Source organism: Pristiophorus japonicus, chromosome 3, assembly GCF_044704955.1.
Source record: "Pristiophorus japonicus isolate sPriJap1 chromosome 3, sPriJap1.hap1, whole genome shotgun sequence".
NCBI lineage: Eukaryota > Metazoa > Chordata > Chondrichthyes > Pristiophoridae > Pristiophorus > Pristiophorus japonicus.
The window spans coordinates 90369459-90396277 of record NC_091979.1 but is presented as its reverse complement, the minus strand read 5'-3'; the positions used below and the strand labels follow the sequence as shown (position 1 = coordinate 90396277).

Sequence of the window (26819 nt, the reverse complement as noted above, 5' to 3'; positions counted from 1 at the left end):
TATCTGGAGAGAGTCATGGAGGGTGAAGCCATGCACCTTTGTGCAGTGTTTGTCAGTGTTTGTAGCACCTCAGTGCTATAAAACAACCATTAAAAAAATGTTGACCATGATCCCTTTAAGGAAACCGGCTGATGATGCATCATCAGATGACATCATCAGGCTTACTTCCTGTTAGTTGGCTGGGAAACTCGCAGAGCGGGCTTAACAAGCCCAATCAAGGGAAGATTGTGTTGAGAGAGAGGGATGGAGCCAGGAGTGCATTCCCCACACGCTACCAATGCCAGCCGCACCGGTCTCGGCACTGTTTGTGACATCGTGGCCGTAGTCACCGTTGTAATACAAGGAAATGTGGCAGCTAATTTTCACACAGTAAAGTCCCACAAACAACAATGAGATAAATGACCAGATAATCTGATTTACTGTTGTTGATTGAGAGATAAATGTTGGGCTGGACATCTTTGAATATAGCCATGAGATCTTTTATGCCCAAATAGGATAGCAGAAGTATCTTGGTTTAACATTTCATGCAAAATACGCACCTCCGATAATACAGTAATCCCTCATTGAAATATCAGTGTAGATTATGCGCTTAAATCTCTGGATTGGGGCTCAATCCTACAATTTACTGACTCAGAGGTAAGTGTCCATCTGATGCAAAAACGTGGGCTTTGCAGCACGGCTAGTCACACTGCCACTAAAGTGAAATAAGGCATGGCCACCTCCTGAGAAAATCTAACTCCAACTCCAATACTGACCCATGTAGGCAACATTATAGTTGACATCAGAACATCCATATGTTAGGATAGGGTGACATTACTTTCCTTCTTGGTGCCCTTGCCAACAAATATAACAATGTGCCTTCACAAGAACTGGCCAGTAAATACCGACTAATATTTTCTATAGCGACGTATGAATTGGATGGAGAGGGCTATCTCATTAGAACACAACATATTCAGGTCCAAAGTGACATCACATGACCCTACACCCAGAGGCTGACAGCAGTGAAATTCTGCAGATCAGAGCATCATGGCTGCTTCCTAGATAATGGGAAATAACATGGCGGATGGGAACCTATGCAGCGAGATAAGGCGAAGTAATATGGAATCAGAAACAGATGGTAGAAAGGTAAAAAGCAATAGTGGAAGGCCGAGTAAACAAAGGCAAGAAACAAAATGGGCCACACTACATCATAATTCTAAAAGGCCAAAGGGTGTTAAAAAAACAAGCCTGAAGGCTTTGTGTCTTAATGCAAGGAGTATCCATAATAAGGTGGATGAATTAACTGTGCAAATAGATGTTAACAGATATGATGTGATTGGGATTACAGAGACGTGGCTCCAGGATGATCAGGGCTGGGAACTCAACATCCAAGGTTATTCAACATTCAGGAAGGATATATTAAAAGGAAAAGGAGGTGGGGTAGCATTGCTGGTTAAAGAGGAGATTAATGCAATAGTTAGGAAGGACATTAGCTTGGATGATGGGGAATCTATATGGGTAAAGCTGCAGAACACCAAAGGGCAAAAATCGTTAGTGGGAGTTGTGTACAGACCTCCAAACAGTAATAGTGATGTTGGGGAGGGCATCATACAGGAAATTAGGGGTGCATGCAATAAAGGTACAGCAGTTATCATGGGTGACTTTAATATGTGTAGAGATTGGGCTAACCAAACTGGAAGCAATACGGTGGAGGAGTATTTCCTGGAGTGCATAAGGGATGGTTTTCTACACCAATATGTCGAGGAACCAACTAGGGGGGAGGCCATCTTAGACTGGGTGTTGTGTAATGAGAGAGGATTAATGAGCAATCTCGTTGTGCGAGGCCCCTTGGGGAAGAGTGACCATAATATGGTGGAATTTTACATTAGAATGGAGAATGAAATAGTTAATTCAGAGACCATGGTCCAGAACTTAAAGAAGGGTAACTTTGAAGGTATGAGGCGTGAATTGGCTAGGATAGATTGGCGAATGATACTTAAGGGGCTGACTGTAGATGGGCAATGGCAGACATTTAGAGACCGCATGGATGAACTACAACAATTGTACATCCCTGTCTGGCGTAAAGATAAACAAGGGAAGGTGGCTCAACTGTGGCTATCAAGGGAAATCAGGGATAGTATTAAAGCCAAGGAGGTGGCACACAAATTGGCCAGAAATAGCAGTGAACCTGGGTACTGGGAGAAATTTAGAACTCAGCAGAGGAGGACAAAGGGTTTGATTAGGGCAGGGAAAATAGAGTATGAGAGGAAGCTTGCAGGGAACATTAAGACGGACAGCAAAAGTTTCTATAGATATGTAAAGAGAAAAAGGGTAGTAAAGACAAACGTAGGTCCCCTGCAGTCAGAATCAGGGGAAGTCATAACGGGGAACAAAGAAATGGCAGACCAATTGAACAAGTACTTTGGTTCGGTATTCACTAAGGAGAACACAAACAACCTTCCGGATATAAAAGGGGTCAGAGGGTCTAGTAAAAAGGAGGAACGGAGGGAAATCCTCATTAGTCAGGAAATTGTGTTGGGGAAATTGATGGGATTGAAGGCCGATAAATCCCCAGGGCCTGATGGACTGCATCCCAGAGTACTTAAGGAGGTGGCCTTGGAAATAGCGGATGCACTGACAGTCATTTTCCAACATTCCATTGACTCTGGATCAGTTCTTATCAAGTGGAGGGTAGCCAATGTAACCCCACATTTTAAAAAAGGAGGGAGAGAGAAAACAGGTAATTATAGACCGATCAGCCTGACATCAGTAGTGGGTAAAATGATGGAATCAATTATTAAGGATGTCATAGCAGCGCATTTGGAAAAAGGTGACATGATAGGTCCAAGTCAGCATGGATTTGTGAAAGGGAAATCATGCTTGACAAATCTTCTGGAATTTTTTGAGGATGTTTCCAGTAGAGTGGACAAGGGAGAACCAGTTGATGTGGTATATTTGGACTTTCAGAAGGCTTTCGACAAAGTCCCACACGAAAGATTAATGTGCAAAGTTAAAGCACATGGGATTGGGGGTAGTGTGCTGACGTGGATTGAGAACTGGTTGTCAGACAGGAAGCAAAGAGTAGGAGTAAATGGGTACTTTTCAGAATGGCAGGCAGTGATTAGTGGGGTACCGCAAGGTTCTGTGCTGGGGCCCCAGCTGTTTACATTGTACATTAATGATTTAGACCAGAGGATTAAATTTGTGGATGACACTAAGTTGGGTGGCATGTGAGCTGCGAGGAGGATGCTATGAGGCTGCAGAGTGGCCTGGATAAGTTAGGGGAGTGGGCAAATGCATGGCAGATGAAGTATAATGTGGATAAATGTGAGGTTATCCACTTTGGTGGTAAAAACAGAGAGGCAGACTATTATCTGAATGGTGACAGATTAGGAAAAGGGGAGGTGCTACGAGACCTGGGTGTCATGGTACATCAGTCATTGAAGGTTGGCATGCAGGTACAGCAGGCGGTTAAGAAAGCAAATGGCATGTTGGCCTTCATAGCGAGGGGATTTGAGTACAGGGGCAGGGAGGTGTTGCTACAGTTGTACAGGGCCTTGGTGAGGCCACACCTGGAGTATTGTGTACAGTTTTGGTCTCCTAACTTGAGGAAGGACATTCTTGCTATTGAGGGAGTGCAGCGAAGGTTCACCAGACTGATTCCCGGGATGGCGGGACTGACATATCAAGAAAGACTGGATCAACTGGGCTTGTATTCACTGGAGTTCAGAAGAATGAGAGGGGATCTCATCGAAACGTTTAAAATTCTGATGGGTTTAGACAGGTTAGATGCAGGAAGAATGTTCCCAATGTTGGGGAAGTCCAGAACTAGGGGTCACAGTTTAAGGATAAGGGGTAAGCCATTTAGGACCGAGATGAGGAGAAACTTCTTCACCCAGAGAGTGGTGAACCTGTGGAATTCTCTACCACAGAAAGTTGTTGAAGCCAATTCACTAAATATATTCAAAAAGGAGTTAGATGTAGTCCTTACTACTAGGGGGATGAAGGGGTATGGCGAGAAAGCAGAAATGGGGTTCTGAAGTTGCATGTTCAGCCATGAACCCATTGAATGGCCTACTCCTGCACCCTATTTTCTATGTTTCTATGTTTCTATGTGTCATGTCTGATGATGCACTTTGCTATTCTGGCATGTACTCAATCCTTTGAGGAGCCTGGCTGGAGTGGAAGGATATGCCAGTAATTACAGAGGACGCTGCATCATTTTGACCCTTCTCCTGCCAGGCCTCTCATGTGGGTATCCCAGCTTGATTACCTGTGATCTGCCTGAGACCAATTGGTAGGAAGTCTACAACACATGCAAAGCCTGCTTGGACTGCTGTTTTCAAATGGGTCAAATCCAGCAGTGAAAGACTGCTGTAAGTTCCAGTGGTGTCAGTTACAGTGCTCATGACAAAACATTGTTTTCTGTGCTTGTTCCCTCATTTCTGCAAATGTCTGTGAAGACATCAATTGCTTTATTGTACTTTGCATGTGAGTAAATTCCTCCTGTAAACTGTGTTGCACCCAGTGACCCATCCTCAAATTCATGAGTTACTTTGTCTGGGGTGCAAATATCTGTGCTGTTGCAAAGTGCCGTGAAAACACCATTTCCTCATCATGGAAAGAAGCCACAGGAGAAAAAAAGGAGTAAGATTTATAATGCAACCCTAGCCAATGATTTCCAAGACAGGTAAGATCATAAAGCTTTTAGTACACCATGCGGATGGTTAGCAAACTTAGCCCATGCTCTCAGGTTTTAGAAAGAGTCATTGTATGAAGGAACATAGTTAATGGAGGTCACTTACTGGATGATGGCACCATAGCTCAAAACTTGCCCTCACCAATGCACTCTACAGACGCACATCCAAAAAAGGCTAAGGCCCATCTCCTCAAAAACAGACAGCTGCTTCAGTATGGTTGGCCCATTTCCTGTCCTGGTTCTCTCTCAACAGATGTGAGCATCCTTGGCCTGTCAGCATAGCACAGTACTGAAAATGTTATCAAGTGCCTGAGCATCTAAAACAGCACCATTGTGTTCTTTTTCTGACGAGTCTTTTGCAAGTGGAAAGTGCTGTGTGCATGGTATTAGTGCCCCTTACTGCACATGTGCCATGCAGCTTTGGTTGGTTCAAGAAAGGTTGAAAGAAAAGGACAAAGCTATTTGCATATTTTTGCAGCTTATTTTTCAGAGAATTAAATAATTAAACATTTACATTGTATGAAGGACGTTTATGCATGTATATAAAAGTACCTGCACTCTCTTGATGCCACTGAACTTCTTCCTCATTTGCTCCCTGATATGGTGGATCTAGTAACTGCATCTACCTGCTCAGTGACGTCCATCCATGTAGTTTACGCCTGGGTTTTTACAAGTGGGTACCATTCAGCACCAAATAGGACACCTTCCTGCAATGTGCTTCCTCCATTAATACTTCCATCATTACTAATGGCAAGTGACTTTGGATCCATTCACAATATACACTTAATGCTCGAGCAGAACAACAACAGGAAACTTCCCTTTAAGAGTGAGAGCCCTTTAAGAGATACTTGCTCATCGACTTAGAATCATGGGGCCCAAGTTTCGGGCCGCGCCTAGAACGGTGCAGCCCCGACCTGGACGCCCATTTTTCGCGCCACAAAGTGCGCCTAAAAAAAACTTCCGGATTCTCCGGCTCCCTGGTGGTCCTCTGGCCCTCGGCGCGGCGCAGCACGAGCTGTAGGGGGCGGAGCTAGATCACTGCACTGAAAACAGTGCCGGGACCTCTGCACATGCACGCTACAGTGGGCGCGCATGTGCAGTAGCTCCAGGTGCCCAAAACTGTGTGGGAGGGGCCCGAAGCACGCAGCCCCTAGCCCTGGCCGAATGGCCTCACTGGGGCTGCGTGAATAAGACTCATCCCACGCCCAGCTCCTGCTTCCTCCCGACCCGACTCCCGCTTCCTCCCCCGCTCCCCCCCCCCACCCCCGGACCGGACCCGACCCCGACACTGACCCGACTCCTGCTTCCCCTCCAGCCCCCGGACCGGACCGGACCCGACCCCCCGAACTGGACACGACCTGCGCTCCTCCCCCACCCCGACCCGAACCGAACCGACCTCCCTCCCACCACCCCCCCCCGACCCGACCTGCACTCCCGACCACCCCCCCACCCGGACCGGTCCCGACCCAACCTGACCTCCCTCCCCCCGCCCCCGACACGAACCGGCCCAAACTGACCTCCCTCCTCCCCACCCCCCCGACCCAACCCGTGCTCCCGACCGGCCCCCGCACCCCCGCCCCCGGACCGGCCCCGACCGGATCCGACCCGCGCTCCCGACCCCGGACCCGACCCAACCCAATACCACCTACCTGAAAATCTGGTGCTGGGGACGGGCCCTGCCCGAAGTCTCCCCCCCTGTTCAGCCTCCGCCCCCCCCACCCCCCGTTCAGCCTCCCCCCCTTCTCCTTTCCCCCCACCTTTTCCTTCCCCCCTTCTCCTTTCCCCTTCTCCTCCTCCCCCCTTCCCCTTCTCCCCCCCTCCTCTCTCCCCCCTTCTCCCCCCTTCTCTCCCCCTTCTCCCCCTTCTCTCCCCCTTCTCCCTTCTCCCCCTCCTCCCCCCTTCTCCCCCTCCCCCCTCCCCCTTCCCTCTTCTCCTCCTCCCCCCTCCCCCCTTCCCCTTCCCCTCTCTCCCTTCTCCTCCTCCCCTTCCCCTTCTCCTCCTCCCCCCCTTCTCCTCCTCCCCCCCTTCCCCTTCTCCCCCCCTTCCCCTCTCCCCCCCTTCTCCCCCCTTCTCTTCCCCCCTCCCTCCTCCCCCCTCCCCTTCTAACGGGAAAATGTTAGAATCGATCATGTAGGATGAAATAGCAGCGCATTTGGAAAGCAGTGACAGGATCGGATCAAGTCAGCATGGATTTATGAAAGGGAAATCATGCTTTACGAATCTTCTGGAATTTCTTGAGGATGTAACTAGCAGAATGGACAGGGGAGAACCAGTGGATGTGGTGTATTTGGACTTTCAGAAGACTTTTGACAAGGTCCCACACAAGAGATTGTTGTGCAAAATCAAAGCGCATGGTATTTGGGGTAATGTACTGATGTGGATAGAGAACTGGTTGGCAGACAGGAAGCAGAGAGTCGGGATAAACGGTTCCTTTTAAGAATGGCAGGCAGTGACTAGTGGAGTGCCGCAGGGCTCAGTGCTGGGACCCCAGCTCTTTACAATATACATTAACGATTTGGATGAAGGAATAGAGTAATATCTCCAAGTTTGCAGATGACACTAAACTGGGTGGCGGTGTCAGCTGTGAGGAGGACGCTAAGAGGCTGCAGGGTGACTTGGACAGGTTAGGTGAGTGGGCAAATGCATGGCAGATGCAGTATAATGTGGATAAATGTGAGGTTATCCATTTTGGGGGCAAAAACACGAAGGCAGAATATTATTTGAATGGCGGCAGACTAGGAAAAGGGGAGGTGCAACGAGACCTGGGTGTCATGGTTCAATCAGTCACTGAAAGTGGGCACACAGGTACAGCAGGCAGTAAAGAAGGCAAATGGTATGTTGGTCTTCATAGCTAGGGGATTTGAATATAGGAGCAGGGAGGTCTTACTGCAGTTGTACAGTACGTCCATCGGTGCACCATTTATGCCCAACTCAGTAATGCCTCCAGGGAGGCCCCCCTAAGACCCTGGCCCTGGCCCACCAAACCGTGGTCGCGGGTGCATGTAGACTATGCGGGCCCAGTCATGGGCAAAATGTTCCTCGTAGTCGTTGATGTATTTTTAAAATGGATCGTGTGCACCATTTTAAACTCGAGCACCACTCCACCATTGTGGAGAGCCTTAGAACCATGTTTGCAATGCACGGCATTCCTGACATATTGGTCAGTGATAATGGTCCGTGCTTTACCAGCGCAGAATTTCACGATTTTGCAGTTGACCACGGTATAAATCACGTTAAGTCGGCACCTTCGAAGCCGGCCTCCAATGGCCAGGCGGAGTGAGCAGTGCAGATCATTAAACAAGGCATGCTCAGAATCCAAAGTCCCACGCTGCAGAGCCGCCTGTCGCGACTGCTGCTAGCATACAGATCTCGTCCGCATTCGTTGACTGGGGTCCCCCCCACGCAACTATTGTTGAAACGAACCTAAAAGACCAGGCTCTCGTTAATCCTCCCAGACATGCATGAAATTGTTGAGGCTAAGCGTCAAAAGCTAACTGAGTACCATGACCGAAATTCGAGGGGGAGGTGGAATGAGATAGGGGACAAAGTGTTTGTGCTAAACTATGGCCGGGGTCCCAAATGGCTTGCAGGGACAGTAACAGACAAAGAGGGAAACAGGCTACTGGTTGTACAAATGGACAATGGCTAAACCTGCCAGAGGCATGTAGACCAAGTAAAAAGTAGATTCACTGATAACACTGAAGAACCAGATGCAGACTACAATGTGGAACTCACACCACACCTGGTGGACAGACAGGTGGAACAACCTGAGGAAAGGGCAGTCTCAACGGACAGCCTAGGCGAGATACCAGCAATCACACCGAACGAAACAGACAGCCCAGGCGAGATACCAGCAATCACACCGAACGAAAAACAGGCAACAAGGCAAACAACTGAACCACAACTAAGACGCTCCACGCGAGAGCGCAGACCACCTGAGAGACTGAATCTATAAAGGCAATAAGACCTTGGGGGAGGGTGATGTCATGTATCTCACATTACTGTATATAACTGTATCTTACCATGCTATACATGACTATAACTGGATATGACCTGTAACAATAAGCATACCTTACCACCAGGGGTGCACTTGCAGGAGACACTCCATACCTGTCCCACAGTGCTATATAAAGGGAGGTCTCAGGCAAGTGCGGTACTGGAGAGCTGGAATTAAAGGTGCAGGTCCTGAGTGACCTTGACTTCAGCATGTGTCTCGTATAAGTCAGTACATTAGAGTCAGGACTTAACAATCTCTAAAATTAATATCCATTACATTAGTGCAATATTTTGCTCTCCTCGTCATTTTCTGACAGCAATTGACACTTCCTATCACTTCAAGGCAGTTCTTCCTAAGCTGTTCCAGAATACCTCAAATGTTGCTTATGCACATGTATGGAGTTTCACGTGAACATGACGTTTGAGTGATTGTGTGGCTGCCTGCAATTAGATTACGTGCGCGTAGAAGCTGGAATTTGGGCAAAAGCATGGACCACTCACACACGTCCCAGCAATGAGTCATCCTTCATATACACTTTATGCTCATAGTTTCATAAGAACATAATAAGTAGGAGCAGGAGTAGGCCATACGGCCCCTCGAGCCTGCTTCGCTGTTCAATAAGATCATGGCTGGTCTGATCATGGGTTCAGCTCCACTTCTCTGCCCGCTCTCCATAACGCCTTGTCCCCTTATCGTTTAAGAAACCGTCTATTTCTGCCTTAAATTTATTCAATGTCCCAGCTTCCACAGCTCTCTAAGGCATTGAATTCCACCAATTTACAATCCTCTGAAAGAAGAAATTTCTCCTCATCTCTGTTTTAAATGGGCAGCCCCTTATTTTAAGATCATGCCCTCTAGTTCTAGTCTCACCCTATCAGTGGAAACATCCTCTCTGCATCCACCTTGTCAAGCACCCTCATAATCTTATACGTTTCGATAAGATTACCTCTCATTCTTCTGAATTCCATGAATAGAGGCCCAACCTACTCAACCTTTCCTCATAAGTTAACCCCTCATCTCCGGAATCAACCTAGTGAACCAGAACTGCCTCCAAAGCAAGTATAACCTTTCGTAAATATGGAAACTAAAACTGCACGCAGTATTCCAGGCGTGGCCTCACCAATACTCTGTATAGCTGTAGCAAGACTTCCCTGCTTTTATATTCCATCCCCTTTGCAATAAAGGCCACGATTCCATTAGCCTTCCTGATCACTTGCTGTACCTGCATACTATCCTTTTGTGTTTCATGCACAAGTACCCCCAGGTCCCGTTGTACTGCAGCACTTTGCAATCTTTCTCCATTTAAATAATAACTTGCTCTTTGATTTTTTTTCTGCAAAGTGCATGACCTCACACTTTCCAACATTATACTCCATCTGCCAAATTTTTGCCCACTCACTTAGCCTGTCTATGTCCTTTTGCAGATTTTTTGAGTCCTCTTCACATATTGCTTTTCCTCCCATCTTTGTATCGTAAGCAAACTTGGCTACATTATACTCAGTCCCTTCTTCCAAGTCGTTAATATAGATTGTAAATAGTTGGGGTCCCAGCACTGATCCCTGCGGCACCCCACTAGTTACTGGTTGCCAACCAGAGAATGAACCATTTATCCCGACTCTCTGTTTTCTGTTCGTTAGCCAATTCTCTATCCATGCTAATATATTATCTCCCAACCCCGTGAACTTTTATCTTGTGCAATAACCTTCTATGTGGCACCTTGTCAAATGCCTTCTGGAAGTCCAAATACACCAGATCCACGAGTTCCCCCCTTTATCCACCCTGTTCGTTACATCCTCAAATTGCAGCAAATTTGTCAAGCATGACTTCCCTTTCATAAATCCATGGTGACTCCGCCTGACTGAATTTTGCTTTTCCAAATGTCCTGCTACTGCTTCTTTAATAATGGACTCCAACATTTTCCCAACCACAGATGTTAGGCTAACTGGTCTATAGTTTCCTGCTTTTTGTCTGCCTCCTTTTTTAAATAGTGGCGTTACATTTGCAGTTCTCCAATCTGCTGGGACCTCCCCAGAATCCAGGGAATTTTGGTCAATTACAACCAATGCATCCACAATCCCTGCCGCTACTTCTCTTAAGACCCAAAGATGCAAGCCATCAGGTCCAAGGGATTTATCTGCCTTTAGTCCCATTATCTTACTGAGTACAACCTCCTTAGTGATTGTGATTGTGTTAAGTTCCTTCCCCCCTATAGCCCCTTGACTATCCACTGTTGGAATATTGTTAGTTTCCTCGACTGTAAAGACTGATACAAAATATTTGTTCAGAGTTTCTGCCATCTCCATGTTCCCCATTACTAATTCCCCGGTCTCGTCCTCTAAGGGACCAACATTTACTTTAGTCACTGTTTTCCTTTTTATATACCTATAGAAACTCTCGCTATCTGTTTTTATATTATGTGCTAGTTTACTTTCAGAGTCTATCTTCCCTTTCTTAATCATTTTTTTAGTCATTCTTTGCTGGCTTTTAAAAGCTTCCCAATCTTCTGTCCTCCCACTAGTTTTGGTCACTCTGTATGCCCTTGTTTTTAATTGGATGCCGTCCTTTATTTCTTTAGTTAGCCACGGAAGGCTATCTTTTCTCTTACACCCTTTCCTCTTCATTGGAATATATTTTTCTTAGAGTTGTGAAATATCTCCTTAAATGTAAACCACTGTTCATCAACTGTCCTACAAATTAATCTATTTTCCCGGTCCACTTTAGCCAACTCCGCCCTCATACCTTCATATTCTCCTTTATTTAAGCTTCGTTCGCTGGTTAGAGATCCAATTTTCTCACCCTCCATCTGAATTTGAAATTCACTCATTCCAAGGGGATCCTTTATTTGGAGATTGTTTATTAATCCTGTCTCATTAAACAGGACCAGATCTAATATAGCCTGCCCTCTGGTTGGTGCCATTACATACTGCTCAAGGAACCCATCCCTTATGCACTCTATGAACTCCTCTTCAAGGCTACCTTGACCAATTTGATTTGTCCAATCAATATGGAGGTGAAAATCACCCATGATTATTGCTGTTCCCTTTTTACAAGCACCCACTATTTCCTGGTTTATGCTCCGGCCAACAGAGTTGCTACTGTTCGGGGGCCTATAGACTACGCCCACCAGTGACTTTATCCCCTTATTATTCCTTATCTCCATCCAAACTGTTTCAACATCTTGATCATTTGAGCCATTAGCATTTTTCACTATTGCAGTGATTCCATCCTTTATCAATAGAATTACCCCACCTCCTTTTCCTTTCTGTCTGTCCTTCCAGATTGTCAAGTACCCCTGAATATTTAATTCCCATTCCTGGTCACCTTGCAATCACGTCTCTGTCATGGTTATCAGATCATACCCATTTGTTTCAATTTGTGCCGTGAACTCATCTATTTTGTTACAAATGCTACGTGCATTTAAACAAAGTGCCTTTAAATTTGTTTTTTTACCCTTTTTTCCTGCTTGTTTCTTCTCTCCTTCAAACTCACTTTCTTTATTTTTGCTTTCTAATTCCAGCTTTACTCCCCTCACTGCTGAATCTATTTTCAGGTTCCCATCCCCCTGCCAAGCTAGTTTAAACCCTCCCCAACAGCACTAGTAAACCCCCCCACGAGAATATTGGTCCCGACTCTGTTGAGGTGCAACCCGTCCGGCTTGTACAGGTCCCACCTCCCCCAGAAGCGGTCCCAATGCCTCAGGAAGCTAAAGCTCTCCCGCCTGCACCATCTCTCCAGCCACGTATTCATCTGCTCTATCCTCCTATTTCTGTACTCACTAGCTCATGACACCGGGAGTAATCTGGAGATTACTACCCTTGAGGTCCTGCTTTTTAATCTCTCTCCGAGCTCCCTAAACTCTGCCTGCAGGACCTCATCCCTCTTCCTACCTATGTCATTAGTACCGATGTGGACCATGACCTCTGGCTGTTCACCCTCTCCCTCCAGAATGCCCTGAAGACACTCAGTGACATCCTTGACCCCGGCACCAGGGTCTTACTTTCTGCTTTGAGTCACACTGATCTCCACCTCCTCAGCTGGAGAATAGTGCTTTGCATAAAATCCAAAGTGGGAAGAAAATAAATTTAATATAGGTAGCGACTAGATATAAAGCCTTTTAATCCTTTTCTGGGAGCCTAATTACCAAAAATTAGATAAGTTAAGAGTTTGTGGTATTGAAAAAAATCGGTTCTTTCATTTTCTTTACTTGCAGTATAGTCTGCAGAATTTTCTGGAATCCATCCTTTTTACCGAATTGAACGTGGCATTGCAGTATTACTGGTTGACAGAACAAGAGCAAAAATTAGGTGTTATTTCTTGGCTAGGGCATCTCTGTGATTACAGCCGGCTTTTACTGGAAATCACAAGTGCAGCAAATGGGTTTGCAAAATTATTAAGAACAATAACTATTAATGAAAAAAATCTTCAGAAAAATAAAAGTAATCTTCAAATGTGCTTTGTCCAATGCCCAAAACTCTTACCTGTGTCACTTTTTCTGTCACGTTGTGTGTCCTTTCCTTCACTTTAGGTGCAATGATGGTTTTCTCTGACGAAGGTGGGGATGAACTCTTCTTTTCAGCTTTTATATCAGAAAAGTTCAGGGTGATTTGAGGAATCTTGCTAATTGTGCTATATTTGTTGAGATTAGAATCTGATGTGGAGCCCAGTAGGCTTGACTTGATATGATTAAACGGTCCTGAGGAAAATTGACAATAAAATATGTAAGGCTTTACACTGCACACCAGGTATTTTACACGGTCACATTTATATTACGTTCTCTTAGATTGAGCTTTCTGGTTATCATTGTATGAAGGACCATTTCATCTTTTTAATAATAATGATAATATATAAACTACTAATTTCAGTTATCACAATTGATTGAATTTTCAAAGTATATGAACTAAACAAATCTATTCATTATAATTCTGAATAATTATTTATATCAGCTCAAAATAGGGAAATTCCTTATGTGCATGGTGTAACCTTAGGGAATGGGATCAGTCACATCACACGCAGACAGTGATAATTATGTTACTACATTGCATGCAAGACCTTTTGATAGTACAAATGCCCAACTCAGATATCATCTGGCAATTTGCCAAATGTAAAACAATGAATAGATTTTCATATATTTAATTAATAGTCAGCTAATGGTCATTGATTGATGAACTACTGATGCACATGTATTTCTGCTGGATATGGAGACTATAGTTCAATAACATTTGTCATTTTTACAGGTTCCATGTACATCTATGCGTCGAATGGCCACGTTGATGTAAATGGCTCAGTGCTTCCAAAAACAGTGTAGCTTTTTGTGTAACTAGTCTGAAATGCAGCAGCACAAGTTAATGATATTTCAAAAACATATGCTTTGGAAAAGTAATTTCCTGTCATTAGCTATGATCCATGAATGAAGTCATGTTACCATTTAAAGATCAAGTGACATTTTGTCACTAAAATGCATTTTTATATCGTTATTTCTACTTGAACTTTCTCCTGTTTTGTTTCAATATTGTAGAACCTAAATATATTTTGTACAAAATTATAACCAGATGACATTTTTCAATTTGTGTTGACTGAAGTGACAGAGCCAGTTGATTGTATACTTCCTCATTGCATTTTTATGTGCTCTTATTTTATTTCAAATCTGTTTTAGGTTTCCTTGACAAGGAGGTTGGAAGAAGCTTGTACAAAGTCACTCTGAATCTGGTAAGAAATATATCAGCTCTTCCTGATTCCACTGAGATTGGGAATGCATGAGAGAGAACTCTGCTCTTCAATCTCCCACTTCAAAGTGCAGCACGTCAGAGCCCTGTGCATTTACTACTCTATAGCAGCGGGCTGTTTCGGTTGATAATACTCAGTTACCTGACTTATTAGACTCAGCAGTTTGACAACAGTTACTCAATAATTAGTAGGAAGGTTTGACAATGCCTGTGCTTATTTAGACACAAGATGAAACGAGTACTAAAATAAATACTAGCAGGACAAAAATCTTGAGATGCACAAATTCATTATTATCATTTAAATAGGTAAGGTCTTCTTTGCTCTTTCAGTGAAAAGCATTTTAATTTTTTTTTAATTGTCTAATCCTCCAATTGCAGAAATAAATGATTTCCAAATAAGTTACAACGACAGTCACAGCAGCAGTGGCAATATTTTGAGTCAGTTCCAGAAGTTTAATAACCGTGTGATAACAGGTAGCATTGATTTGATTCTGCAGACTGTTAGGTTAAACATCTAGGTCTTTGTTAATAATCATACCGTTAACCGTACAATGAAACAGCATGTTCCAGTCAAGCCACTAATGAAGAAACATCACTTCTAACCTATATTTTGAATAGAAAACTACAATAAATCATGAAATATTATGATTTGTACTTTCAGAAATAAAGCCAGCACTTGTTAAAATTGTTTTTCTTTGTTATAGTTCTGATAAAGTTTCAACCCTGTTGCTTGACCTTTAGGAAAGTGAACAGAACTCTGATGATATCAGGTGTCATACTGTATTAAGGGAGATATTAATAATAGATTCTGGCAGCATGACAAACATTGTATGGCAGCTGACAGTGACAAGCATGGCCTAATATTGGAGATAAAATAAATGAAAAATATATGGTTGTATTTTTTTCATTGTAGTTCCTTGTTGATGCCAAGTCAGTGTCTGCTGTACAATTTCCCTCTGTTTCCAATCTGATTAAAAAATAAATGCGTGTCAAAATGTAGGAAATCATTTAAAATGGATGACAGTAGCAGTTCAAGAATCAGTGTTAAATCCAACCATAATCTCAGTGAATAATGGACGATTGACGTACACCACACAAAGGATCTAAGATATCCAGATCAGACTGTCTGTCAATATGAGAAAAGTTAGTGCAAAATGGATGTTTTGCCATAGATATCACAAACATATTTAATAAATGTCAGATTGTATAATGTTTACAAAACACAAAGAGGTGACCGTTAACATGGTACCAGCTTGTTCTTAATTTTTGATTCACCAAATCTAATATTGAATTCCTAAGGGTAGATTTATCGATTGACAACATCCAATTTTCGGGCTTTAACTGAGCATTCCATTCACAGATTCGGGTGAAGATCTAACACACCAGAAGTAGTTTGTGGGCAGATGCATACAAATAAGGTCAAAATTAAGTCATGACATTGCATACATTATTTTCTTGGAATCATAGAGTGGTTACAGCATGGAAGAAGGCCATTCAGCCCATCGAGCCCGTACAAGCTCTCTGCAAGAGCACCTCAGCTAGTCCCACTCTCCCACCCTTTCCCCATAGTCCTACAATTCTTTTTCTTTCAGGTACTTATCCAACTCCCCTTTGAAAGCCATGATTGAGTCTGCCTCTACCACCATTTCAGGCAGGGCATTCCAGATCCTGACCACTCGTGTAAAAAAGTTTTTCTTATGTTGCCTTTGGTTCTTTTGCCAATCCCCTTAAATCTGTGTCCTCTCGTTCTTGACCCTTCTGCCAATAAAGAAAGACAGACTTGCATTTATATAGCGCCTTTTACAACCACCGGATATCTCAAAGTGCTTTACAGCCAATGAAGTACTTTTGGAGTGTAGTCATTACTGTAATGTGGGAAACGCGGCAGCCAATTTGTGCAATGAGAACAGTTTCTTTCTATCTACTCTGCCCAGACCCCTCATGATTTTATTTTTAATTTCCAGCCAATTAACGCTATTTCCCTTGTTCAGTTGCATCAATTGGCTGTGCAGAGTTGCTGGACACTGAGCTGTATATAAAAGTACATTTAAAGTATCAGTTTGGCTAAGTGGTAACACTCTTGCTTCTGGGTCAGAGGTTGTGGGTTCAAGTCCCACTCCAAGGACTTGATCACAAACTCAAGGTTGATATTGCAATACAATACTGCGGGAGTGCTGCATTTTTTGGATGCAACATTAAACTGTTGCCTCATCTGCTTGTTCAAGCGAACGTGAAATATTCCACAGCTCTATTTCCTTACTGGACAACATTTATCCTCAAAAAAGATCTTCAAACACAAATAGGAATATAGGAACTGAAGGAAGCCATTAAGGGGCTGAAATTGAGCCCCTCCATTAGCTCCTTTCGAATGTTTGCCAGTTCTGATGAAGGGTCATCGGCCTGAAACGTTAACTCTGTTTTTCTCTCCACAGATGCTGCCTGACCCACTGAGATTTCCAGCATTTTCTATGACTAAGTCATGTTACATATTCCAACCAGACTTGCAGCCAAGCTGCTCCACAGGGAAGATACTGTTTGTGGCTATTGACATCACAATTGCCCTGGACTTTTGCACTTTGGAATCATTTCAGGTTTCGGCAATGTAAACCAATTAGCAAGTGACAGTTGCATCTCTTTCTCCATGTAAAACCAACAGGAGCGTGACAGAACTCACAATTTTATAGAGTGGTTTGATTCCCAAAGGTCCAAAGCACTATAGATTATACCTATGTAGCCCTATGTGCTCTACTGCGCAATGTCATCACCTCCATAAACAGGAAATGATTTGACTCAATGCTCAGCTCATTTTATGACCATCAATACTGGATTATACATGCCAATACTCACTTCACAAACCACTGTTACAACATCTTCATTTTAAAATCCACTGTTCCACCATTACTTGACACACAATGGCAAGTGATTTCTGGGTGATAAAGGGAATGCTATGGCCTCATGGCTCACGACAACTATGTAGTATCCCAGAGCACTAGCTGAGCACAGGTACCATGGTAATCATTGAGCAAACCAGTGGCATGTTTTTTTTTTGTTCATGGGATGTGGACGTCACTGGCAAGGCCAGCATTTATTGCCCATCCCTAATTGTCCTTGAGAAGATGGTGGTGAGTTGCCTTCTTGAAACGCTGCAGTTCGTGTGGTGAAGGTATTCCCACAGTGCTGTTAGGGAGGGAGTTCCAGGATTTTGACCCAACGGCGATGAAGGAACGGCGATATAATTCCAAGTCAGGATGGTGTGTGACATGGAAGGGAACGTTGAGGTGGTGGTGTTCTTATGCGCCTGCTGCCCTTGTCATTCTAGGTGATAGAGGTCGCAGGTTTGGGAGGTGCTGCCGAAGAAGCCTTGGCGAGTTGCTGCAGTGCATCTTGGAGATGGTACACACTACAGCCACAGTGGAGAGAATGAATGTTTAAAGTGGTGGATGGGGTGCCAATCAAGCGGGCTGCTTTGTCCTGGATGGTGTCAAGCTTCTTGAGAGTTGCTGGAGCTGCACTCATCCAGACTAATGGAAGTATTCCATCACACTCCCGAATTGTGCCTTGTAGATGGTGGAAAGACTTTGGGGAGTCAGGAGGTGAGACACTTGCCACAGAATATACAGCCTCTGACCTGCTCTTGTTGCCACAGTATTTATGTGGTTGGTCCAGTTAAGTTTCTGGTCAATGGTGACCCCCAGGATGTTGATGGTGGAGGATTCGGCGATGGGAATGCCATTGAATTTCAAGGGACGGTGGTTAGACTCTTGTTGGAGATGGCCATTAACTGGCACTTGTGTGGCATGAATGTTATTTGCCACTTAGCAGCCCAAGCCTTAATGTCATCCAGGTCTTGCTGCATGTGGGCATGGACTGCTTCATTATCAGAGGAGTTGCGAATGGCAATGAACACTGTGCAGTCATCAGCGAACATCCTCAATTCTGACCTTATGATGGAGGGAATGTCATTGATGAAGCAGCTTAAAATGGTTGGGCCTAGGACATTGCCCTGAAGAAATCCTGCAACGATGTCCTGGGGCTGTGATGATTGACCTCCAACCACCACAACCATCTTCCTTTATGCGAGGTATGACTCTAGCCAGTGGAGAGTTTTCATGGTGATTCCCATTGATTTCAGTTTTACTAGGGCTCCTTGATGCCACACTCGGTCAAGTGCTGCATTGATGTCAAGGGCAGTCACTCTCAACTCACTTTGGGAATTCAGCTCTTATGTCCATGTTTGGACCAAGGCTGTAATGGGATCTGGAGCCAAGTGGTCCTGGCGGAACCCAAACTGGGCATCGGTGAGCAGGTTATTGGTGAATGTGCCGCTTGATAGCACTGTCGACGACACCTTCCATCACTTTGTTGATGATTGAGAGTAGACTGATAGGGCGGTAATTAGGATTGGATTTGTCCTGCTTTTTGTGGACAGGACATACCTAGGCAGTTTTCCACATTGTCGGATAGATGCCAGTGTTATAGCTGTACTGGAACAGCTTGGCTAGAGGTGTGGCTAGTTCTGGAGCACAAGTCTTCAGCACAACAGCCGGGATGCTGTCGGGACCCAGAGTCTTTGCTGTATCCAGTGCGCTCGGCCATTTCTTCATAATCACATGGAGTGAATCGAATTGGCTGAAGCCTGGCTTCTGTGAAGATGGGGACCTCAGGAGGAGGCCGATATGGATCATCCACTCGGCACTTCTGGCTGAAGACGGTTGTAAACGTTGCAGCCTTGTCTGAACTCATGTGCTGGGCTTTGCCATCATTGAGGATGGGGATATTTATGGAGCCTCCTCCTCCCATTAGTTGTTTAATGGTCCACCACCATTCACGACTGGATGTGGCAGGACTACAGAGCTATAATCTGATCCATTGGTTGTGGGATCGCTTAGCCCTGCCTATGGCATGCTGCTTCCACTTTTTAGCATGCATGTAGTCCTTTGATGCAGCTTCCCCAGGTTGGAACCTCATTTTTAGGTATGCCTGATGCTGCCCCTAGCATGCTCTTCTAAACTCCTTATTGAACCAGGGTTGGTCCCCTGGCTTGATGGTAATGGTAGAATGAGGGATATGCTTAGCCATGAGGTTACAGATTGTGGTGGAATACAATTCTGCTGCTGCTGATGACCCACAGCACCTCATGGATGCACAGTTTTGAGCTGCTAGATGTGTTCTGAATCTATTCCATTTAGCATGATGGTAGTGCCACACAACACGATGGAGGGTGTCCTCAGTGTGAAGACGGGATTTCGTCTCCATAATATTTGTGTGGTGGTCGCTGCTACCAATGCTATCATGAACAGATGCATCTGTGACAGGTAGATTAGTAAGGACGAGGTCAAGTAGGTTTTCCCCGCGTGTTGGTTCCCTCCATCATAAGATTGATGTAGTGCTTCAGGTACCAACATTCCTGTCTCAAGTAATACCATGAAAACAGATTAAATAGTTACCAGTCCAATAACTGTTTGTGAGATCTTTTTTCAGGCAAATTGGCTGCTGCATTTGTTCACAAAACAATGCCCATTTCACTTAAAGTAATTCATTGTCTGTATAGCATTTCGGGGACATTTCAAAGAGACATCATGAGGTATTAAATAAAAGCAAGACTTATTTCTTTTACCTTGGTATGAGAACATCAAAGACTTAGGGGCCTAAATTTCCCTTTTTATTAGCCCCGTTAGGACCTTTGGGGGGCACCAATAGGGTGTAATGGTATTTTTGCCTGGGGGAGGGAGCGCTAGTGCCTCCGGGAAAATTGCCCTGGAGGTTTTGGGGGGTGGGGGGGGCGCTGTGCCAGCCCCTTTGTGCCCCATGGGGGAAATTGCCCCACTGGCTGTGAGGCTGGTGGATATCTGCCACCAGGGCACCCCTTAAAGGGGAAGCCGTTAGTACCCCGGGCCACCATTTTATTTTGTCGGCCGACTCTTGTGTCGGCCCAACAATGGCGGCCCTCACATCGATCTGGCTGCCATCATGCAGCCTGACACTCCGTTTTGGGTGCTGGGCCACTGGCCCGATCGATTGCTTCTCTGGTGGCCTGCAGAATACGCAGCGGCCTTCCCCTTTAATTGAAGGGGAGGAGTGTTGTAGCATGTCAGTGCTGTGTGGAGCACTGGCGTGTCACTGTCCTCCTGAGCGCAGCGCCACTCCAGGAGTGCATCTCCACGGGAAACTGAGTGCCGGAGACAGCGCACCGCTTCCTTTGAGGGGCCCATGGCCCAATTCTACATCGGGGGCGGGACTTCCGGGCCGGGCGATAAAATCCCTGACCCTGGAAGGTTAGCGCCCCCAATCTGGACAAGAGGCAATTTTGCCACTTAAAATGTAAAACTTTTTGTGAGGTAATTTTGACAAGAACACCATATTCAAGGAATTGTTTATTCAATTATAGTACTTTACATGAACAAATTCATTTATTTATGTAACTGGTATATAAAAGGAATACATATATTTCTCTGCCTGATAATGGCTGAGGAAACATTTATTTCTGTATTCAATATGCTGGAGTAACTGGCCCCCCCATCACACCCGATTTCAGGGGGTGGGGGGAAATAAGTTGGGGGACCAATTTCCCCCCCAGAAATGTAAAACCAATTTCTCAGCCATTATTTAAAGAATCTTATCCATAAGAAATATTAAGGAAGATCCAGTGAGGGCCATTTTGATACATGGCACAGATTGGTTGGGGGCTGGCGGGGGGAGGGGGTTTGGATATCCATTCTATCAGCATAATGATGCTGATGGGAGGATCGATTGATTTTCATGATCGGACCTCATTAAATATTGGAGTCGAACTGCTGGCTCCAGTCACACTGCTTTTAGGCAGATCACCATTTGGGAGGGCAGGAAATCCAGTGAACCTGCCACTTCTTAAAGCCAACCTGCAGCTCCTTCCAGCCAGGGGAAGCAGAATTTTCATGTGATGAGTGGCCAGCATATTAACGAGGCACCAGACAGAATGACAACAGATGAAATACACCGATTTTCAGATACAGTTGTGGAGGTCCTCATGGAATCTAAGGACCAGGAAGGAGTATTCCTTCAGATGGATGACGGTGCCCCAGTACATTAACCAGCAGCAGTGGAGAGGCATGCCTGGGAAGGTCATTGCCAGCAGCATAGTTCCCAGAACCAGGCTCAAGTGCAGGATGAAATTTAATGGGTTTACCAGGATTGCCAAGGTAAGACTCCTCTGCACAACTCTATTACTCTCTACACAGCCCTGCAACGCTAGACTTTAGAACCCACACTAGAAATTCTTCCCTCCCCACTGCACAAGCCTCTCCTCCAATCACAACAGGACATTTCATTACATCTCCTTCTGCTTGAACTCACACACTCACCCCCTGCTGCTGCCCTCACAATGACTTCTCCACTTGTCCAAACCTGCTGCTTTGTCCTATTAGCAAGTACACTTTGCTTAGCCACCTCACACATTTGCAGAACCCTTCAACAGGGCACACATTAACCGACTTCCACTCTCCTTGCAGAAGAAACTGACACTTAGTTGGAGGGAGAGTTTAAGAACACGAGGAGGTCCTTCCACCCTGAAAACTTTGACTTCAGTAGGGGGCGCTGCCTTCAACAACATTGGCAGTGGACATGCGGCATTGGAGATGGCAACACTTTATTTTTTAGCTCACACGCTCACATTCACAGCATGACAACCTGCGATTGCTACTCATCTACTACTGCTTAACCTTACAATCATTTGCTAACTTTTGACACTCTGGCTTTTTTCTTTGTCCTTCAGATGACATGGGCTCTGCAGCTGCACAAACGGAAGGGAACAGCCCTCCTGAAAGTGCACAGCCATTCCTTCATACCTCTTCCTCCTCTCTCTATAGGCAGAATGGAATTGTTAGAAAGTTGCCCATTATTTTTAGTTATATATTGGGCAGTACGGGCATAGCCTTAAGCATAAAACCGTTTACCTTAGTAACTTATGTTTGAAAAATGTCACTTTAAGACAAATGATTTCTCCTATGATATCCTCTATACTATTGTTGTGCAAACTATTTACTATTTTGAATCTACAAGTATTTTGGAGGAAAAAAACCTGTGTTTATTTTGAGTGATTTTAATGTGCTTCAGAATTTAGCTATTTGCATGCATGAGACTAGTAGAAATAATTGAGGTGAAAATTATATTCAATATAGGGCACGGAGGTGAAAACTGCTGACAGAGAAGAAAGGAAGTGGAGACAGCTCAAATATATGAATTTTTGTTAAGGACTGCCAATTTAAGATCTAACCAGGGTACCAATGCAAATCATTCACCCACTTTGAAATTGTTTCTCGATCTCTCCTTGACAAACACAATCCAAAGTATTAGCATCACAAAGCTCCAATTACATCTTGGCCACAGGATTTATTTGATAAATTATCCAATTTTACTTCTGGTTTGCTGACTTCATTCCATTCAATGTTACTGACTGCAGCTCATTTTATAAACCTGGTAGCAGGTAGGAACCAAACAGATTTAAAAAAAAATCTGAACTGAAATTACAAAATGATACAGTCTTTAGATGCCTCTGCATTCTAATATAAACTCTGTTCTTCAACTTAAACAATCTAGTAACTAAGTAACAACAGCAACTTACATTTAAAAAGCACCTTTAATGTAGGAAAGTGTCTCACGACACTTTACAGGGGTGTAATCAAACTCAAATTGGCACGTAGCCAACAAATGAGACATTAGGAAGGGTGACTAAAAGCTTGGTCAAAGCAGTCGGTTTTAAGAAGGGTTTTAAAGGAGGACAGAGAGGTGGAAAGGGGGAGAGGTTTATGGAGGGAAATCCAGCACTTTTGGCCTCGATGGCTGAAAGCACGGTCACCAATGGTGGGGGGTTGATGTTGTTATTGTTCTAGCAACAATGTGTTCAGGCTGGATCTCGGATAAGAACTGGGAGAAATATAAGAGTCCCCTCCTACTAATTCACCAATTCTCAGCAACTTTTTTGGTTAGTGTGTGACACTTGCAGAAACCCATTCCTTTTAAAAAATGTATTTGTTCACGGGATGTGGGCGTCGCTGGCAAGACCGGCATTTATTGCCCATCCCTAATTGCCCTTGAGAAGGTGGTGGTGAGCCACTTTCTTGAACCGCTGCCGTCCATAATCAAACCTATATACCCTACAGAAGTTAATATTTCTACATCCCAAACTCATCCTTAATTCCTCAGAAACCTTTCATTAATATTTATGAGCTGCCATCATCAAAGTGTTGCATTTATTTTTATAAATGTGGATTATTTATTGACAGGGATTGACCTTGGTTGTTGCAAATTCATACATGCCAACCAAGGTACTCCCACAGTCGTAGCGGTTTGGTACAACTGAGTGGCTAGGCCATTTCAATTAAGAGGGCAATTAAGAGTCAACCACATTGCTGTGGGTCTGGAGCCACAAATAGACCAGACCAGGTAAGGTAGGCAGATTTCTTTCCCAAAAGGACATTAGTGAACCAGATAGATTTTTTCGACAATCCGATAGGTTCATGGTCACTATTACTGACACTAGCCTTTTTTTAAATTCCAAATTTATTTATTTAACTGAATTTAAATTCCCCAGCTGCCAGTGGTGGGATTTTAACTCACGTTTTTGGATTACTAGTCCAGACCTCTGGATTACTAGTCCAGGCACATAACCATTATGCTATGTACCTCCTGTTTAAGATTCTCCAAATCAATGTACTGAGAAATCCAAAAGGATCAAGGACATTTTGGCAGATATAAAATGCACCCACCCTTCCCATAGGGATACACCCCACCTGCCCAAGTCCAGAGGGCTTAGGTGCAAGTCAGCAGACACAAGTCTTAGAGAACCCAAAGTGTGCAGAGGGATACTGCTGGAATTTAACCAGCTAAAAGTGCACAGCCTAGCAGCACTGAGTGCTGGTTCCTTCCTCTGTGGAGCGAGAAACAGATTTAACGTCATTGACCTGAAATGTTAACTCTGTTTCTCGCTCCATAGATGCTGCCTGATCTGCTGAGTATTTCCAGCATTTTCTGTTTTTATTTCAAATTTCCAACAACCGCAGTATTTACTTTTATACTGGTAGCTTCCTGATGTTTGTCCAGCTGAGGCCAGCATATACATTGGCTTGCATAATTATCTGGAGTTAAGTGGGAAGAATCCCAGCCCCAACCAGACTCCTCTAATGAGCTCAGTTACCTGGACAAACAGCAACACTTCTTCTGTTACAAGCAGGCAATCCCATTGCAAAATTAGTATGCTCTACACCCGTTTTATGCCATTTTACAGAAAACAGGCACAACATATACCAATTTCTACCCCTGGGTCTCTGCCCCATTTGTGCTGCACGTTGACTTATGAAGGTATTGCCAAGAGACGGACCAGCAGCAGTGGTTCATTGTCAGTTTAAAATGATGATGGTTGGCATGTATGAATTTGCAACAACCAAGGTCAATCCCTGTCAATAAATAATCCACATTTATAAAAATAAATGCAACACTTTGATGATGGCAACTCATAAATAGTAATGAAAGGTTCCTGAATAATTTCTGAGGAATTAAGGATGAGTTCGGGATGTAGAAATATTAACTTCTGTAGGGTAGGCAGGTTTGATGTCAATAACCAGAGAGCCAGTGTTTTTCATATATCTGTATCGATCTAAATAACAACGCGTTGCTACTTGTACTGTAATATGGCCTAGGGACTGTTTCAAATAGCCCCATTTAACCCTTCAAGGTGGGAGAAATGTAAAAAAGTGTGCCATTATGTGTTTTGCTATCACCAATACTATGCAAAAGGGCACTTTGTTTTTGCATTGTGGGAACAAATACTTGCAAAATATATTCAACATACTGTCTGATTCTGGAAATGATACAGATCATGATGAGGCTAGGAAAACCCTAATTGTTCATTTCATGCAAAGTGTAATCTATGAATTAATCATATTTCAACAGACTAATCAGTACAGAAATGAGTCTGTAGATACCTTTTGCCGACTCTTACATCGACCAGCAGCAAAATGCATTTTCATTGATGCAGATCATGAAATGAAAACACAGGCTATAGAAGGATGATGTTTATCTAACATTTTGTGCTTCAGAGTCCTGAAGAATTAGTGTACTTTAAATGAACTGTTCGAACTGACCACAGCACATGATCGAGCCGAATGTCATGCAGTAGGTGAAGAAACTAAGCAACAATTGTATCAAATGGATAAATGTCAAACACAAACCACCAAGGGAAAATCATAGTCAAACTAGATCAAGTCCAATCAGATGTACTACTGTGATGGAAATGATCCCCATAGTGATGGCTGTCCAGAAAAAGGCAAAGGATGTTGTGCATGCAGCAAATTAAATTACTTCTGCCAGTGCTGTCAATCACCCAACCATAGACGTTTATAAAATCATCCAATTAAACATGGTGGCCAGGCATATATTCACAGAAATATAGCCAGTGAAAACAGCACAATGTGCAGCAGGTTACTGAAACAGGACCTACTGTATGAAGCTTTAGATAATGATGCAAGTTTATTCATATTATCAAAGCACCACACAGTGAAACAATGACAATAGTATATTTTGAAAGTGTACCGATTCACCTCATTGTTGATTATTGGGGGGGGGGGGGGCGCGGTGGAGATTTTCACTTGAAAAATGGGTGTCAGCAATTAATAATTGGGGGTGGGGGGACCTTGGCTTCCCCTGGGATGCCTAAGGCCCAACATATGCAATTTCCATGTAAATAGAGAAGTTACCCATCCGCCTGAAACATGCGTAAAGCTACTTAAATATGCAAAGTGGGGTGCTAAAGAGGACGCAATGGGTTTCCCATTAGGAATATCTTTGTATCTTCAATTTTCGAAAGAGGAAGAGGAGCAACGCAGAGAGGAAAAGATAGTCAGGCAGCAAAGGAGACATACAGAACCTACTCACTGATACCGCTCTGTTAGAGAATAAACACTCCCGGCACTCCTACCTCGAGCTGACCCAAGAGCAAAGGAAGCCATCAAAGAGTTATGCTACATTCTTCAAATAAATCAGTTCCACCAGTGACTGTGAATGAACTTAATTTAAATGCCGCAACTGCTCTGCACTGTTATGGAATGGGTATATTTCACGCTGCCACTGGGAATATGAATAACATTAGCTAATCAGGTGTGCAAAGTTGCATAAAGCAAGTCAGAAAGGCATTGTTTGCTAGAACAAGCTGGTTCCTCTGACAACTGGTGGCAGCATGACTGGGGGATACAGCTTTATAGAGTGAAAGGATTCACCAAGGTCCAAGGAGCCATCCATTTTGGCCATATATTCTCCCACTTTCAATGTCCAGCTTGTGAGCAGCATTATCCAAGTGAATGCTTACATAAGAACATAAGAAATAGGAGCAGGATTATGCCATTCAGCCCGTCGAGCTTGCTTCGCCATTCAATAAGATCACGGCTGGCCT

The 26819-nt window shown here is 44.1% G+C and overlaps 1 protein-coding gene across 1 annotated transcript in view; it reads right to left on the bottom strand.

Annotated features, from left to right (window-relative positions):
- Positions 1 to 26819, bottom strand: part of LOC139257742 (voltage-gated inwardly rectifying potassium channel KCNH7-like) — a 643748-nt gene that overhangs the window by 169521 nt on the left and 447408 nt on the right. The window contains exon 7 of the mRNA XM_070874608.1: positions 13154 to 13368. Coding sequence (XP_070730709.1) covers positions 13154 to 13368 — 215 coding nt within the window. The remainder of the gene's footprint in view (positions 1 to 13153; positions 13369 to 26819) is intronic.